Source organism: Leptodactylus fuscus, chromosome 10 (genome assembly GCF_031893055.1).
Source record: "Leptodactylus fuscus isolate aLepFus1 chromosome 10, aLepFus1.hap2, whole genome shotgun sequence".
NCBI lineage: Eukaryota > Metazoa > Chordata > Amphibia > Anura > Leptodactylidae > Leptodactylus > Leptodactylus fuscus.
In genome coordinates, this window is record NC_134274.1 from 15,370,830 (window position 1) to 15,388,363 (window position 17,534).

General features: G+C 43.2%; 1 protein-coding gene across 2 annotated transcripts in view; it reads right to left on the reverse strand.

Moving 5' to 3' along the window:
• The window catches only part of STK32C (serine/threonine kinase 32C), a 122,209-nt gene that overhangs the window by 40,345 nt on the left and 64,330 nt on the right, over positions 1-17,534 (reverse strand). For both annotated transcript variants that reach the window (XM_075288022.1, XM_075288023.1), the window contains exon 2: positions 15,278-15,333. In XM_075288022.1, coding sequence (XP_075144123.1) covers positions 15,278-15,333 — 56 coding nt within the window. The remainder of the gene's footprint in view (positions 1-15,277; positions 15,334-17,534) is intronic.

Genomic DNA, 17,534 nt, shown 5'->3' on the forward strand with positions numbered 1-17,534 from the left:
CCACAAATCTATCTCATCCCCTCTCCACGTGTGCAGCATTCCAGATTGCTTTTTGGCTCATTGAAACGTTTTTGCTTTATGGAATCTAATAGAGAATTCTGAAATACAAGGGACAGGCGTAAGTGAATGATGAAACCGTAGGAACTGATGTCTCTCTCCCTGGTTTTTTTTTGTTTGCTATTGTTATGTAAGTTCTGTCTAACACCTCCTCTTAACGAATCCCGCACCACAAGATGATACATATGGAACAAAGCAAATCTGAAACACCTGACCTCATATTAACACTAGAAACATATGTTGAGAGTGTGAGAAAAGCTGGTGAATCATGACATTACAGCGACACCGAATGTATTGTGTGTAATGTGGCGTGCCGGAGTTACATAATCTGTGCTCGCAGCTCTGACACCTTCTATCACACTTCAATAAATGCAAATGGCTGAGGTTACGCAACCGCCTCGTGGTACAAAGGCTGCGCCTCACATCACGTTTTCTTGTTACGCCGGACAAAGTTTCAAGCAAGTGTGGAAAAAAGTCGGCAAAGTGAGAATGCTTTGAGATCTAGACGTGTTAATAGTTTACAAAATTAAATGAATGAAGAAAAGCGAAAAGTAAATTCCATCAATATTTAAGGTGACCTTTGCCATTAGCTTTCCATCAGTCCGTACACTTAGAACTTGGCAGGGAGGTTGTTCCTGCCATCTTGGAGAACTAAGCACAGATCTTCTGTGGATGTAGGCTCGCTCCAATCCGTCTGTCTCTTCATGTCATCCCAGACGGATTGGATGATTTGGAGATCAGGGCTAGGTATGGTCTATATCATCACTTTCAAGACTCCTTCTCCAAAGGGCAAAGGTCACACCAAATTTTGATTTCATTTTCTTAATTATTAATTTGCAGCATTTTTCCTAAAAATTTTTGTACAGTCCTGCATATACTAGTAAAGCTCACAATTTTTTTATTTTTTTATATAGCGCTTCAAATATCCAGCACCCCACTACAGAATTACCTATAGATTCATCTCTGCTTGGCCGGAGGGAAGCATCGCAGATGTAATATTAAGGAATATACAGCTCGCATTAAGTGAATCAAACTGAAGGACATTGAAGGACACCCGGGATAGATCAGGAATGCAAATTTTTGGTAGGTATTTGCAAAAACCCTATTTGTTTTGTGATCTGGTTCTTAGGATTGTCCCAACAAAATCTGTTCTCATACCATGTATGGTTGTGTGGAAGGTGTTACTCTCTGTCGGTAGGGCGCTCCCTTATGGCAGTGTGCTGAGGAGCAAGGGGCTATAGGATAAACAGCGCTCTGAACTCTATTACATTATACAATGAAGTTTGGCTATACATGACCTTACAGTGGCTCTTAAAGTCTTTGTATTGATAGCCTATACTTAGGATTACTGGGGATCCGACTTCTAGAACCCCCACCAATCGGGGGCAGACAGCTCTCTATCATGAAACTGTATCACCCCTATGGCTGGAGATAGTATGGGGTGATGATGCATAATAGAGATAAGCAAACACTATTTGAAACAGCCGTTTCGAATAGCACGCTCCCATAGAAATGAGTGGAAGCGGCCGGCATGCAGGCTTTGCCAGCGGCCAGCCACTTAACCCCCCGCTACGTCCATTAATTTCTATGGGAGCGTGCTATTCAAAACGGCTGTTTCGAATAGTGTTCGCTCATCTCTAATGCATAACTTTGGGATCCTGAAAATTCTCAGTTCTCCCCTACTAAACATGAACCACATTAACCGTTTATTGTTCTCTGGTCACATTTAGAGCGGGGCCCCACGGGACGTAAACGCCGCAATTTGCCAGCTGCGGGAAAAATCGCGGCGTTTTACAGTGCAAGCAAAGGGGATGGGATTCATGCAAATCCCATGCCCACTTTGCAGAAGAAATCGCAGCGCGGACACGCTGCGATTTGCAAAGCCGCTGCGGCTTTGCAAATCGCAGCATGTCAATTATATCTACAGAAACACTGGTGGCTTTCCAATAGATATAATTGTAACAAAGTCCGCGGAGGAAAACTCTGTGAACTCTATTTTGAAAGCGCTGCGGAATGAACCGCAGTGCGTTTATGCAGCAATTATGGCCCGTGGGGCTTTAGCCTTAGGTCACTTTTTTGGTCTACTTTCTGCTTTGCTTTTATGCCTGGCAGTCTATGCGTTGTAAATTTACTATCCCTGCCCTCCAGTGCACTGGAGTGAGAATGATACACAGCCATATACTGTCAGAAAAGAGAAAATTAACCCTATAAGGGAGGGTTCACGCGATGTTTTTTGGCTCGTAATCTGGCACGTCTACGCCGCGTGAGCTTTTGCGGGCCGTATACGCTCCCATTGATTCCCATTGATCGTATACACGGCGCTATTTTGCGGCTGTGATTTTGCAGCCGCAAAATAGCGCCACGTATACGATCCCGGCTCCCATTGAAATCAATGGGAGCGTATACAGCCCGCAAAAGCTCACACGGCACTTTACTCCGTGTGAACTCACCCTAATTGCGTAAAATAGCAGTTGGTCAGCAGCATATAGTCAAGGAGAGAGTCTGTGGCACAAAAGGGGGGCATGATCAAAGTGCTGGGGGGTACAGACAGGGGATAGTCATGGGTAGCTTGTTTGTACATGGGTCTTTGTGATGGCCTGGGTCCAGATACAGAAGGAAAGGAAAATATATACCTGTATGGATGGGGCATGGCTGTTGATTGTGGAGAGAGGTTGCACAGAGGATCTGACTGAGATTTTGCACCAGGGTCAGTGAGCCTATAGTAACATCCATGGTGTTCTCATTTTAATATTGCTAATTTTCCAACTTGTTCCACTTCATTCAGCACCCTATAGTCTGCAAACAGTGCTGAGGGTCAATATGGTTGCGGTATCCTTGATTCCGGACATATACTGATAAGCCTATTGTGTTGTTTGCCATCGGCTCATCGGAGCCGTTCAGGGTTCTATACAGAATGGCCACAAAACATGAACATGATGAACGATTCTTACACAGTCTATTCATAATGTAATGTAAAACTTCACTATTGCCATGTTGGCTTATCCTTGCTTTACTTTTCCATTTTCTAAAGCCCTCCTGAGATCTAGCAGTGCCAACTGTATTGTCGGTGAATGGAAGCATTATTGTATACACCCGGGGGCTGGAAACCTGTTCTGATCACAAGGGCACAGCCATAAAAGAGCTCGAATATGCTACCGCTAGTCATACACATAACCAGTACACGTGTGAATTGAGAGAATTGAGGAAGCTTCTGAGATCCAACACCAAAGTCAACCAGTCCCACCAACATTGGGAGTGCGGCCACTCGTTATATAATGGGCTATTCACGTGACCGTCTTTGAACAAGGCATTGAAGAGAAATGGGACATGTCCAATTTTGGGTCATTTTCACGGGTAAGTCAATAGTCAAATCCATGAGGGATTGGTGAAAACAGGACAAAGATGCCCCCACAGTAACCTATCACAAGTTGCCTACTCCCTATAAATTAACCATAATTAAAAGCTCATTTGCTGCAGTCTATCCTAAAAAGCGAGAATTACGAGACGCTTGTTATTATATAATCATCTCTTAACAATCCCATTTGGCTAATTCAAAGGAAAAATGAAATTTAAGGTCAATATGATTTTTTGGGTGACTAGTCATGAAACTATGTGTTTAGACGTAACAGTTCTGTAATTATAGGGGTTCCTTACAATACAGAATTCTAATTAAACATATAATCAAAGGGTCGGGCTCATTGCATTCCATATCCCTGTGATTCCTGTGGTGTTTACCCAATGGAAAAATACAGTGGCATAAAAAATTTCCACATTTAGGACTTGCTGCAGGTTCTAAAAACAGAGTAAGATCTGATGCATAAGGTTGTATTCCGGCTCCGTATTTTTTTTTATTTTTTTTTGTAGGTTGCGAGCGCTACATAGAGTTCACAATGTACATTTTCCCTATCAGTATGTCCATGCAAACACAGGGAGAACATACAAACTCTTTGCAGATGGTTTTATGCCCTTGGCGGGATTTGAACTCCAGGACTCAAGTGCGGCAAAGCTGCAGTGCTAACCACTGAGCCACCGTGGCTCCGTTTTGTATGAAACCATAATAGGGCTACCATTCAGGCACATTGGATGTAAATTCAACAAACGATAAATCATATCATGTTCCATCGTCCCAACGATGAAGGATGCCAAGACCTTACGTCCAGCATCCTAGCATACTTCAGTGCACCCTGGAGGAGGTAGCAGAGCTGACCTGGACCGGATCGTGGATGGGTGAGTAAATTATCGGCCACTACCTATTGGAATAATACAATAGATAGCATAGGGGGCTACCTTCCAAAACTTGGTGCTAGAGCAAGTTTTCCTTGTCCAATCAAGAAGAATCTATTTGTGTATTCTTTTCCTAGAATTCCTAAACCATAAATGCTACAAAGTGACCTGCAACAGCGACATATCCATAAGAAGAAGTAGGGATATTTGTTGGTTCTGACTAGAGATGAGCGAACAGTAAAATGTTCGAGGTTCGATATTCGTTTCGAGTAGCCCCTCAATATTCGACTACTCAAATCGAATATCGAACCCTATTATAGTCTATGGGGGGAAAATGCTCGTTTCAGGGGTAGGCAACATTCGATCAAATTATACTTACCAAGTCCACGGTGAGGGTCGGGCTGGATCCTCCGAGAAGTCTTCTCCGTGCAGCGTCCCCGCGGCGTCTTCCGGCTCTTCATTCACTCTGCCAGGCATCGTGCCTGGGCAGAGCTGACTGCACATGTCCGCACTACAAGCGGACATGCGCAGTCGGCTCTGCCCAGGCCTGATGCCTGGCAGAGTGAATGAAGAGCCGGAAGACGCCGCGGGGGAGCTGCACGGAGAAGACTTCTAAAGGTAGGAGAAGAACCAGCGTTGATTGGCCGACTGTATAGCATTCGGCCAATCAATGCTGGTTCTGCATCGAACTTTTCCATTCGAATAGCGAGTGGTACTCGATCGAGTACGAGTATTTCGATTACTGTAGTATTCGATCGAATACCTACTCGATCGAATACTACTCGCTCATCTCTAGTTCTGACCAACATCTATACCCACCTGGTATCACATGGTTCACACTGATAAGGGGCAAAGAACGAAAAACAGATTTTGGAATCGATGTTCTGGCTTGGCTTTAATTCCAGTCCTCATCACTACGTTTCTTAGAAAACCATGCATTGATATATAGGGAGCTGCCTTCCAAAAGGTGGCGCTAGAGCATGATTTCCATCAAGGAGAACTTCTCTGAAAACCCCCTTTTCCATACAAGTCCATGCGCACTATTCTTAAGTGTGAATAATGGCTGAATTTTCAGTTTGGTTGAATTTTTTTGATATATGTAGACCGCAATGAAATCCAAAATGGAACAAGTGAATCCAGCACTGAAAACCCTGTCAGAGACACATAGATAACAGGACACTTTGTACCATGTAATAGGCAGTTAACTTTGGTATGTTACCCAGATTTAGCACTGTCAGCATAAAGAGAATCAATTATTTCATCTCAACCCACACAGGTATAGAAATAGATTCGTAAGCCCGTGCGATGCGTATACTTGTGAGTGGCAGGGTTTTCTTAGTGTTTGTCTTCAGTGTGGAAGCGCGGCTCTGAAGAGGTGCGTGGGAACCAAGACAGGTGAAAATACTACGAAATAGGCATTGACTTTATAGGGCACACTGGTTCTCAGTATATTATAAGTTGTCCTGATCGTGTGTATATTGGAAGAAATCCAGAAGCCAGAGTCAGTAAATTTTTTGGTCTCGCCTCAGACAACCCTTTGTACAATTCCATATAATAGTCGTAGGCAGTTCATTTACCGCCATACGGTACATCCAAGTATCTATGAAAAAATATTACAGCAGTACAGCATCCTATAATTTTCTTAGGTAATAAGCGACTACGTAGGTCTCCTTAGGACACTGGACAACACAATTACGGTATGTTGTAAGGTTTTATACTGTTTGCCAGATTGGAGTCAGGAAGGAATTTGTTCCCCTGGCATGGCGCAATTGTCATAAACATCATGAGAGTTTTTTTTGTCTTACTCTATAGGGTTATAGGTTGGACTTGATGGACCTTTGTTACAATGTTGATGTCTATGGAAATGAGTGCGGGCTCTTAAAGGGATTCTACCACTAAACTTTTTTTGGGGCGGTTTAAGACGTTGGAATAGCCTTTAGAAAGGCTATTTGTCTCTTACCTTTAGACGTGGTCTCCGCTGCACCGTTCCTTATACCGGTTTTTACCAGTATGCAAATGAGTTATCTCGCAGCGATGGGGGCGGGCCTCAGCACTCAAACAGTGATAGGGGCGTCCCCACCACTGCCAGAGAAGTGTCTCCAGCGACACCTCCTTCTTCGTCAGCAGCGTCATCTTCGGCGTCTTCTTCCGCCGCAGGCTCGTAACTTCTAGGCCTCGGGCCTTGGGCAGAGCAGACTGCGCATGCACACAGGCCACGGGAAAATGGATGCTAACAATACTGTGCAAGCGGCCATTTTCTCGTGGCATGTGTGCCTGCGTAGCCTGCTCTGCACGAAGCCTAGAAGTTACGAGCCTGCGGCGGAAGACGCTGCTGACGAAGGAGACATCGCTGGAGACACTTCTCTGGCAGCGGTGGGGACGCCCCCATCACTGTTTGAGCACTGGGGCCCATCCCGATCGCTGCGAGAGAACTTATTTGCATACCGGTAAAAAACGGTATTTCTAAGGAACGGCACAGCGGAGACCACGTCTAAAGGTAAGAGACGAATAGCCTTTCTGATGTCTTAACCACAAAAAAAAAAAAGGTTTAGTGGTAGAATCCCTTTAATTTTCTACATGTACCTGTATGGAATGTAGAGTTATACTTTGTTCACACCTGCGATTGGGTTTCCATTCTTTGGGTTCGCCTGGGGACCCAAAAATACAGAAAACCAATCCACGTCAAAGCAGTTAACCGCAGAAACTGGCAAACCCCATAGACTATAATGGAGTCCGCCCAGTTTCCACCCAAAAAATACAGAATCAGAGACTGAATCCCTGAATGGAAACTGAGCGCTGGTGTGAATACAGCTTTATTCAGATATTATAAAAGAAAGTGGTACTCAGGGGTGAAGGAAATAAATTTGCAGCAATGGAAAGTTATGTCAACTGTTACTACATTAAGTCTAACTGATACAACACATTTGGTCCTAGTTACTATACAGAGACCTGTATGGTGAGGACTTCTAATTTGACTAATGGAATGGATTTATTACTTGATTTGGTAATAAACAAGGCTTTGCCCTGACTTAGGGGATCCCTGTTCATCACTATATACTTAAAGGGATTCAATCATTAAAATTCAATTTTTTTTCTCACTAACACGTAGGAATATCCTTAAGAAAGGCTATTCTTCTCCTACCTATAGATGTCTTCTCTGCGCCGCCGTTACGTAGATATCCCGGTTTTCTTCTGTATGCAAATGACTTCTCTTGCAGCATTGGGGATGCCCCCAGTGCTGTTTGAGTGCTGGGGCCCACCTCCAGTGCTGTGAGAGAACTCATTTGCATGCCGATGAAAACTGGGATATCTATGGAACGGCGGTGTGGAGAAGACATCTAAAGGTAGGAGAAGAATAGCCTTTCTTAAGGTTATTCCTACGTGTTAGTGAGAAAAAATGTAATTTTAATGATTGAATCTCTTTAACCTAAATTTTTGTTCAAGGTATCTTTGGATCCAGTTATTAGATAAAATGGATTACTTATTAATAAGGTTTATTCCCTATCCACAACACGGGGAATAAAAGTCTGACTGCTGAGAGGTTGGAGGAGGGAGGTTGTGACTACTGGGACTCCAGTGGTCAAGAACAGGGACTATGTCAATGGAAAGATGGTGTACATGCTCAACCACCACACTGCTGATCTTTGAATTTCCCTTAAAAGTCAATGGGTTGGTGGACAAAGTGGTACAACACTTCTTTATTCCCATTTTGGGGTCCCAAAAATAAAGCTGGCCAATCGTGTTGACCAGTGTTCCATTCACACAGGCCAGTTCGGGACCCTTTCAGGCTTCGGTTCTTGTGATCACAGGGGTCCAAGGATGTGGATAGGAGAAAATGTTATTCATGGGACAATCTCTCTTAAACAGTTTAATCCATCCATCTTGAATCCACCCAAAACTGGCCCAGACTCCGACTCCATAGTCCTGAAAAATTTAGAAAACGGTCTAGAACGCAAATCAATGTTTTTTTGCCTAGAAGGGTAAATAATGGCTAATAAACCCATAATATGCACATTAAACAGAACTAAAGGGAAAAAACATGAATTTAATCATATTTTCCTTCTCTCAGCAAGGTGCGAGACTCTCTGGATGGTCGGCGACGCAGACGAAGTAAACATTTTGTCTCGGAGGAGACGGTAATGTAAACACGCCATGAATCATAAAAGCAGAATTTCACATCAGCATCATAATGTGTAATTGAATTTGCTAAGTGTATTATAGATAGTAATACCTAGTCAATGTATTCAGTAATCACAGTGCACTCAATTATAGGCAGTATTGACTCCGTGCTAGCCCACAGCGAGCTAGTTACATTTCTATAGCCTTGTAGGACGCATTATAATTTCACTAAATCATATGGTGTGGCTGCCTGTTCTACCTGTCATTTCGCTTTTATTTACCTTTATTTGTAACTACGGTTTACTGAATGTGTTGTTAATGGGGAGGCAGAAAATACAGATTAGGAAATTAAATTCGGAGTTTAGATGTTGATGTTTGTCACGGTATGGGGTATGGGGTACGTCTCTGTGGCTCAGTGGTTACCACTATTGTCTTGAAGCAATGGAGTCCTGGGTTGGATCCCGCCAAAGACAACATCTGTATGGAGGCGTTCTCCCCATGTTTGAGTGGGTGTCTTCCCATACTACGGTAAAGTGCTGTGGAATAGGATGGCGCTATATAGGGAGCACAATAAATACATTTCTATGATGAGCTGAAGGTATGATAGGCATCTCAAGATGCATAGTAGCATTGATAATGAGTGAGTAACGAGTCAAGTTCATAAGAATTTTACCAAAATTTTGGTTAAACATGACGTTTTGGGGGTTCCCCATCTACAAATTGTTCTTATACTCTGAGATGTCTTCAGACCTCACTATATAATAAGTGCATGGACTGGGGAGGTGTATAAAAATAATCCATGTCCTCATCTGATGTCTCCTCTGACATTACCTTCCCCCGGGACACCACTGAGGCCTGTGATTGGGTTTCAGTGGTCACATGAGGCACACTTACGTCATGACATAGGTACCCCCTATGTAACCATCCCAACAATAGACCTCAGAGACCTTTGGAGAATACGCCAGAAGAGGTCAAGCGCCATCAAGGAAGACCGGACAACTAGTGGCTTTTATTGTTTCCTTTTAATTTCCCTAGGCCCTGTCTTATTATATTCTGTAGTCCGGAGAACCTCAATGTATAACGGCACTTCCAAAATGTGTGGACGATTCTCATAAGTATCTGCGCAACAAACTGCACAAAGTTTCACTAGTACTATAGGGAAGTTTAAGTTCCTTCCCTGATCCTGCCACCAAAGTACCCCTAGCAGTCCCCAAACTGGGTAAGACTACCTACTTTCAGCAGGAGTTTTATAAGCTACACCCTGTTATGAACTGGGACATATTTAAATTTGCTAGTATTGTTTGCCATAAATTGGAAACTGTTGTGAAAATTTGGCACAGATGTCCTCCATCTAAACATCATGGAAGCCTTGGCGCTTAGCTGTGGACACAACATGTCTTGTCTGGAAACTGGCAACCAAAGCATAAAATTAAGCTCCTGAGCCCCAAAGCAAAATATATAACCAAACCCCACACCAACCATGTGCCATTTATTATATAGGTGTGTCCCATGACAGTGGGGTCTTTGTATCCCCCTAGGACACAGGAGTCTGGGTGTAACAGTGGCCTCTCCACACCCTATTGGTAAACCCATTGGTGAGCAGGGCAATATCATAGTATATAGCCCCCTCTGATAATAATGAGAGAATTCTTCACACAGTGAATGTGCAAGACCAGAAACAACCCTTAGGGCGGGTTCACATCTGCGCCCGGTCTCCGGTGTAGCCAATATGGCCAATTTTCGTTTTCTGCCCCACGAAACTGGAAAGGAGACAGAAACCCGGCGGTCAGTTTTCAAAGTCATTCACGTGAAAGGGTTTGTAAAGGTGACCGCTCATGTACATCTTCTGCCTGTCCGCCGGGAAAGCGGTTTTTTTAGCCAGACACAAATTCGGACGTGCAGGACTTTGTGTCTGGTTAAAAAAAAAAAAAAAAAAAAGTTTCCCGTGGACAGACAGAAGATGTACATGATCAGTCACTTTTACAAACCCATCTGTTTTTTGACAGATAGTAGATCCTTTTTTCTAGTCCTGTGCAGCTTCTTTAATAGTTACCTGTGACGTTCGGTTCACACTAGCATTTGGCTCTCCATCATTCGTGTCCACATGGGGAACTGAAAGACGGAGAGATGGTCCGCTATAAAAGCGGATCACATAGACATAGAAAAGTCCTCCATGCAGGACAAGCCTCTGCCAGACACTTCTTAATGTAGATTCTGAAGATAGAACAAAATCCAACGCGCTCAATCCTTATCTGCCATCAATTGGGTGGCCACTATTCACATTAGACTGTTGCTGGATCCCATCCATATTTATCTGCCATAGGGGCTGGAACAAGAACCTTGACCAAAGGTGAAATAATGTTCTGTGCAGAAGATACTACATTTATAATTTATAATTCTTACGTATGGGTTTCTATAAAACTGTCAGATATCAATGACGTAGCAATGATTGTAGATATTTGGCACAATATGATGGAGAACGAGAAGCTGAGCTCCGTGATAAAGGGGTCTATATAATAAGAGTAATTCCTACCCGGACTCCTAGTAGAGACAGTAAGAGTCCTGCTTACTCCGCCCACGCAGGATGATTGACAGCTCTCATTATTAGAGATGAGCGAGTACTGTTCGGATCAGCTGATCAGAACAGCACGCTCCATAGAAATGAATGGATGCACCTGGTACTTCCGCTTTGACGTCGGCCGGCCGCTTAACCCCCCGCGTGCCGGCTACGTCCATTCATTTCTATGCGAGTGTGCTGTTCGGATCAGCTGATCCGAACAGTACTCGCTCATCTCTACTCATTATATCAATCATACTGTGTGGGTGGGACATCCCGCACTCTTACTGTCTCTCTTGGGAGTCCTGTTAGGAATGACCCTACTTTTTATTCTGAAATCCTGCACCAAATCATATGACCGGAAGTATAAAGTAGCTGAGTTTCTCTCTTTCTGTTCTCTGATAGGGCAGAAGTCTCCCAGCAGGATCCCTTCAAGAACAAACAAGCATAAACAGAGTTGTCCCATCCAAATAAGTTCACATTACCGCGCAGACTTAGCTTTCCAAGGAAGTTATATATAGATTTATAAATAATTTTACACAGTTCAAAGCTGGTTAGCGCAGCTATAGCAACAAGGGAACGCTGTCACGTTAAATTCTTCTACATTTTTTTGTTACTTTGTTCTTACAAATAGAGTCAAAGTCAATGCGGAAAAGCAATGAAGGGAAATTCTCCCTGGTCATTAGTCATACCGGGATGCAATTAGAATATACATAGAAGGTTATGGGGATAATAAAACCCTTTGGCGTGATCCTAGTCTAATGACCCGAAATTGGGTATTGTGCCCTGTGGCAAAGGAACGAATCTCCAGCATAACACTTGATCGTGATAACATGGAGACATTGCTATAACTCGTGGCTAAATGTTGCACTAGGAGGGGAAAACATTGCAATAAGAATTCCAACATGGCTGGGGGTGTTGTCCTCTTGATAAGTGAATCTTTGCAACATTGTTACATTTGCTAAACATTGGACTTTTGAGCAAGTTACAGCAGTGTTGCGATTCACTAAAATTCAAGGGCAAACTAAAGGATTATGTATGGCGCTAGTATTAAAGTGAATACCCTTGAACCCCGTTTTATAATATCTGATTAGAGCTGAGTATATAGCCTGGAGGTTTGTGTGTTTGGATGTTTGTTCCACTACCACGCCGCAACGGGCGAATGGATGTGACTGAAATTTCGTACATACCTAGAATTCCACCCGGAAAAGAAGATAGGCGCCTCACCATCACCATATATTGCCCGGTTTGCAGACCGCGAGCACCGAATTCACGGTCCGTGTGGGCTGAAGGACCTGAACTGACGTCACCACGTCAGGCGTGGGGCTCCGATTGGACCATGCAACTGCAGGGGCAGAGCTATAGACCCACAACCCGGCTGCATAGTTACAGGAAAAATATGGTGGCGTTCATGCATTCAGCCGCGAGCAGCATATGCCTGCAGCCAAAAGCCGCACATGCCGGCATCGCTGGAGGTCTACGCATGACCTGATGCAGTGAGTCTACCCAGGGTTGTGAAGGGGTAGAGGGAACTCCCAGCCCCATGCACCCCTGTAACCTTGGCGCATTGGGGACCCCGGGGTGGTGATGAGACCGGGGTCGCAGGTTTGGTTAGAGAGGGAGTGGGTAGAGAAATAGAGGGCACATGGTGGTGGGTGGGGTTTTGTAGGGGGAGAAAAGGGGGCACAGGGTGGGGTGGAAAGGGAACCCAGGGCCACGGGTTAGGGAGGGAGGACATAGCAAGGGGATGTTGGAGCGGGTGGGGGAAAAATGGGGGGCCAGGGGGAGAGGAAGGCAAAGGGGCCAGTGGGGCGCAAGGTGGTGGGCCATGGGCGCACTTCTGTTAGAAGGGCCCGCTGTGGCCACAAGGCAAAGGCGAGTGGACTAGGACGGCACTGCAGGTGGGGCATGCGGGGAGGGGGAGACGTGGACAAAGTCGCGGGTAATGCTAGTATATTGATATATCTTCCTGGCTTCCTGTAGCGATAAGCGTTTGTGTAGGATTTTTACAATTTTTAAGTTGTATTTATATCCATTTCCTGACCATAGACCAGGACATCATCATAAGTCACAATCTTTTATATTAACGGAAAAAAAATTCCAGTAAGTACTTGGGCTTTCCTAGTAGTGAATGCAGGCAGCTGAAATTCTACCATGTAAGTCAATGCAAACATGGTAAAGATCTAAAGACCTAAAGTGGTTTTCCCAGCTAAAAATATTTAGTACCTTTCCTAAGAATAGATTATTGATGTCAGATGGTGGTGGTCCGACACTGGAAACAGTCAACAAGTCTATCAGACATGCCTTTATGATCGTAGCTGAGCTCTTAAGATGCAGTGTTAGCTTTACCTACATGAGATTGCTGTACAGTATCTGGTGTAAAGACAACACAATCTGTTCCTTGTTACATAATATACACGAGTAATTTTTACAAAGTAACAATGAAAGCTAAGAATATGGCATGTAGCAAATTCCAAAGATTGAAAAGAACAACATATTTTAATTTCAACAAGTCCCGTGCATAATCCTATTGGAAATGTACAGTATCTCTATAATATATTGTATAATGAAATTACATAGCAAAAAATTGTCACTTTGATTTCCTCTAATGGTACAAGGCAACCGTACAGAGCCTACAGTGACTTGTACATTTCTCTAATAAGGTTAAGGGTACACACAAGATTGCTAGCACATTACAATAAAAACCTTAAAGGATAGGGGAAAAGGTATATGTTGCAGATCAGTGGAGTCCAACTAGTGAAAGACACGCTCCACTCATTTCAGGGTCAGGGGATAATCGTACACATCAGGGAGAGTGTTTGCCTACATAGGCAGTACGGAGACATACAAGTCATTCCTGCTCCGCTAGGGATTCTGGGTAAAAAATATGCAAATCTATTCTCCAGGATGTAATTAGGAGAACAGTGCACTCTGTATGCCACCCTCTAGAGGGCAGAATCCTTAACATCATACATGACTCAGTTAAAAAGTCTTTTTAATCATGATGTGGATTTAATTGCCAAATTAGTATTTCTATCCCAAAAGGGACAGATTCCCAGCATAGCATGCAGTCATGCATGATGTTAAGGATGCTGCCCTCTAGAGGGTTGCGTACAGAGTGCACTCTGTTCTCCTAATTACATCCTGGAGAATAGATTTGCATATTTTTTTATCCACTCATTTCAGTGAAAGATGAGATGGCCAACCCTTAAAGAATGGGATCTAGAGCCTACTTTGTAAACTACCTCTTCATCCTGACTTGGAAGCAATATCTTTCCTATCCTCGTGTCTGGTGAGGGTTACATTTGTTTGTCCCCACGACCAACAACTTATCCCCTAGCCTGTAGACTTGTTGGTTTGGTGGGACAACCCCTTTGATGCTTCGACATGGACAAAAAGTTTGTGGGACAATTGCAAGAGTCAACGTATCTTTATTCTTCATACAGAATCCCTGAGGCCACTCACTGGTTGTGATAATGCTACAATATTAACATCACTCACAGCTGACCCCTGAGGTCAAGTCGATCTTGAGATTTCAGTATCCATTTTAAAAACCGATTTCCGATCATTTTCGTGAAATTTGCTCGATTGGGATCCGATCTTTCCCGATCGCTCAACCCTAGTCAGTGCTTCTCTATGGGAAAAGTCACTTTTAGGGTTAAGCTGAACTTGAGATTTCAAAATCTGAGTTCCAATCATTTTCCAGCCGATCGTGAAATTTGCTCGATCACCGATCGTGATCCAATCTTTCCCAATTGCTCAACCCTACTGACCCCAATGCCAGATTAAATAGGAATATGGAGTTATATTACAACTGGAAATATTCCGCTGTGCCCTGTGTCTGGCTGTAAGACAACTGGCCGGAGCAACACAATATATCTCTCTTCTTTTTCTAGGTCTAGTGTTCATGTCCATAATGTAACACAGAGGTGTAACTACTGTAGACTTTCTTTTATCAAGTTGGTGACCAAGGCACAATGGATCGCAACTAAGAAAAAAAAAATCACCATATACCTAACAAAACCGTTCCAAGTATACTAAGTGAAAATGACATAAATCATGGAGTCCGAGTTTGTCATCCACAGAAAGATAGCACCTACAGTAACATAATACAAATCGCATACAAAAAGATACAACAGACCATTCTAAAAACGTGTTCTCCACCCCAGGGCTTTGCAGCTTATATAGAGGCGTCTCTTGGAAAACCTGCATAATAATCTCAGGTCAGAACAGTTGACAATGTTGTGAAAGCTACAAAGTCACCCCTAGGACTTAGCTTATGTGTTCACACTTTCGAGAAGAAAAAAAAAATGTTCTTACCTTGCCAAAGCTTCCCTTACCAATTGCCCGGAGAATCTGAAAATGATCCAAGTTCACTACAAGGAGAATAAAATCTGAATTAATAGACTGTAAACATCTACAATAATGTTCACGAGACAGCCCTAAAATACTGTAATATTCTTATAATATAGCAAAGGCATTGGAATATGATCTGCACATTTTATGTCCCACTTTTAAAGATTGTTTGCAAAAAGTTGGAATTACAAATAAGAACAAAATGCAAAGTGCACATTATTTTACATAGAGTTTCTATACGGAGAGTGACTGGTAGAAGGATGGATGGATAGTTAAAGGGATTCTATCATTAGAATCCCTTTTGCAAGTAATATCACATCGGAATAGCCTTAAGAAAGGCTATTCTTCCCCTACCTTTATATTTCTGCTTTGCGCCACCGTTGACATACCCTTTTTACACAGTATGCCAATGAGTCTCCAGACAGCACTGAGGGCGTCCCCTGTGCTGCCTGAAGACTCTTCAGCGACGCATCTATCTTCTCCAGCCGTGCCTCTCCACTGCATCTTTCATGTAGTCTTCTGGCGAACCTACGTTCGGATTCTAAACACTGCGCATGCGCAGTCGGCTCTGACATCGGGCTTTGGGCAGAGCTGACTACGCATGTCTGTTCAGCCATTTTACTGTGGCTGCTTACAGAAACAGTATGCTTGTGTAAACGGCCACAGTAAAATGGCTGAACAAACAGATGCAAGCCGACTGCGCATGCACGGAATTTAGATTCCGAACGCAGGCTTGCCAGAAGACATGAAGGACAAGGTGGAGAGGCGCAGCTATAGAAAATGGAAGTGTCGCTGGAGAGTCTTCAGGCTACACAGGGGACACCTCCTGTTCCCTTTGTGCTGTCTGTAGACTCATTTGCATATTGGGAAAAAATCGTTATATCAACGGAACGGCAGCGTGGAGCAGAAATATAAAGGTAGAGGACGAATAACCTTTCTTAAGGCTATTCCAATGTGTTATTACCTGAAAAAGGGATTCTAATGATAGAATTCCTTAAAGAGAACTATAGCCCTAGGACATAGAAAATCTGAATTTTGTCACATTTTCTACATAAAACCAAGTGTGAGGTGTGCAGTCCAGGGCCAGAAAACTTAATCCAAGACTGTCCACTTAAGAGCCTAATTAACATATTGGTTGATGAAATTAACTACATTGATTACTCAGGAATGGCGTGGGCCAGAGAAAAAATTCCAACTGTGCCAGAATTCATGGAGCAGTGCCTATGGAATGATGCAAAGGATCAGAGGTGGTGAAAGGTCCTCTTTATATAAATAGATTTTAGATTGAATGATAGATTCATGGCTAGTGAGAAAATCTACAGTGAAGAGCTAGTAGGTCGCTATTTTATATCAAATTATACATAATAGAAAAGCAAATGGGAAAATAGTTCCAAATTCTACATAGACACCGCAATGCTCCATTTTTCTCCAGTAATACATTCTGTATATTCTCTTATTCCATTCTGGAATCGCCAAAAAGGAAATGTACAGAACATTATTTAATCATTTTTTTCAGCAGGTGAGTTCTATTGTCAGCCATTATCCAGCCTCTTCTAACAATATCCACAGAAGAAGCCTTTGTTCAGAATTCAGAGACCCAAGGATCACAGATTTCAGCTCTCCCTCCAGGGATCCCTTTACTAGCTCCATTTCTCTGCAAGTGCAGAATTTCCGCCAAGTTCTTAAGGCAGACAATACGAGCGAAATAGAACTGTCAGTGAAACCGTTAACCCCTTGTTGGTCGATTCGCTGGCACAAGTATGGACACTTATTTATGTCAAGCTTCGTTCGCACTCTGCCGTTTTTAGAAACCGATCCACAAACAAAAGGCTCAAAAAGTTGGGCTGGGACCTGGTGGCGTTGGAATGGCAGAGGCAGGGGATCCAAAATTTGGTTTAAACTCAATCTGACCCTAAATATTTTTATATTGCCAGGAACCTCTTAATGTTGTGGAAATGCAGTGTATTTGGCCCGAAAAAAAAATATTTTCAGACAAATTTTTATTTTCTGGGAGCTTGTGTCATTAATAAATTTTGTAATATACTTTATTAACAAATTTTGGCTCCTTTATGTGAAATCCTGAGTTTAATTCTTTTCCATTGCTTCTCTACTGAGAGCTGTCCATGCTTCTGATTGTGTCTAGGGCATGGGGTTGTGTAAAGAGTGGGAGTCTGACTTTTCACCCATGCGAACAAAGCACTGGTCATCCAACAAACAAGCC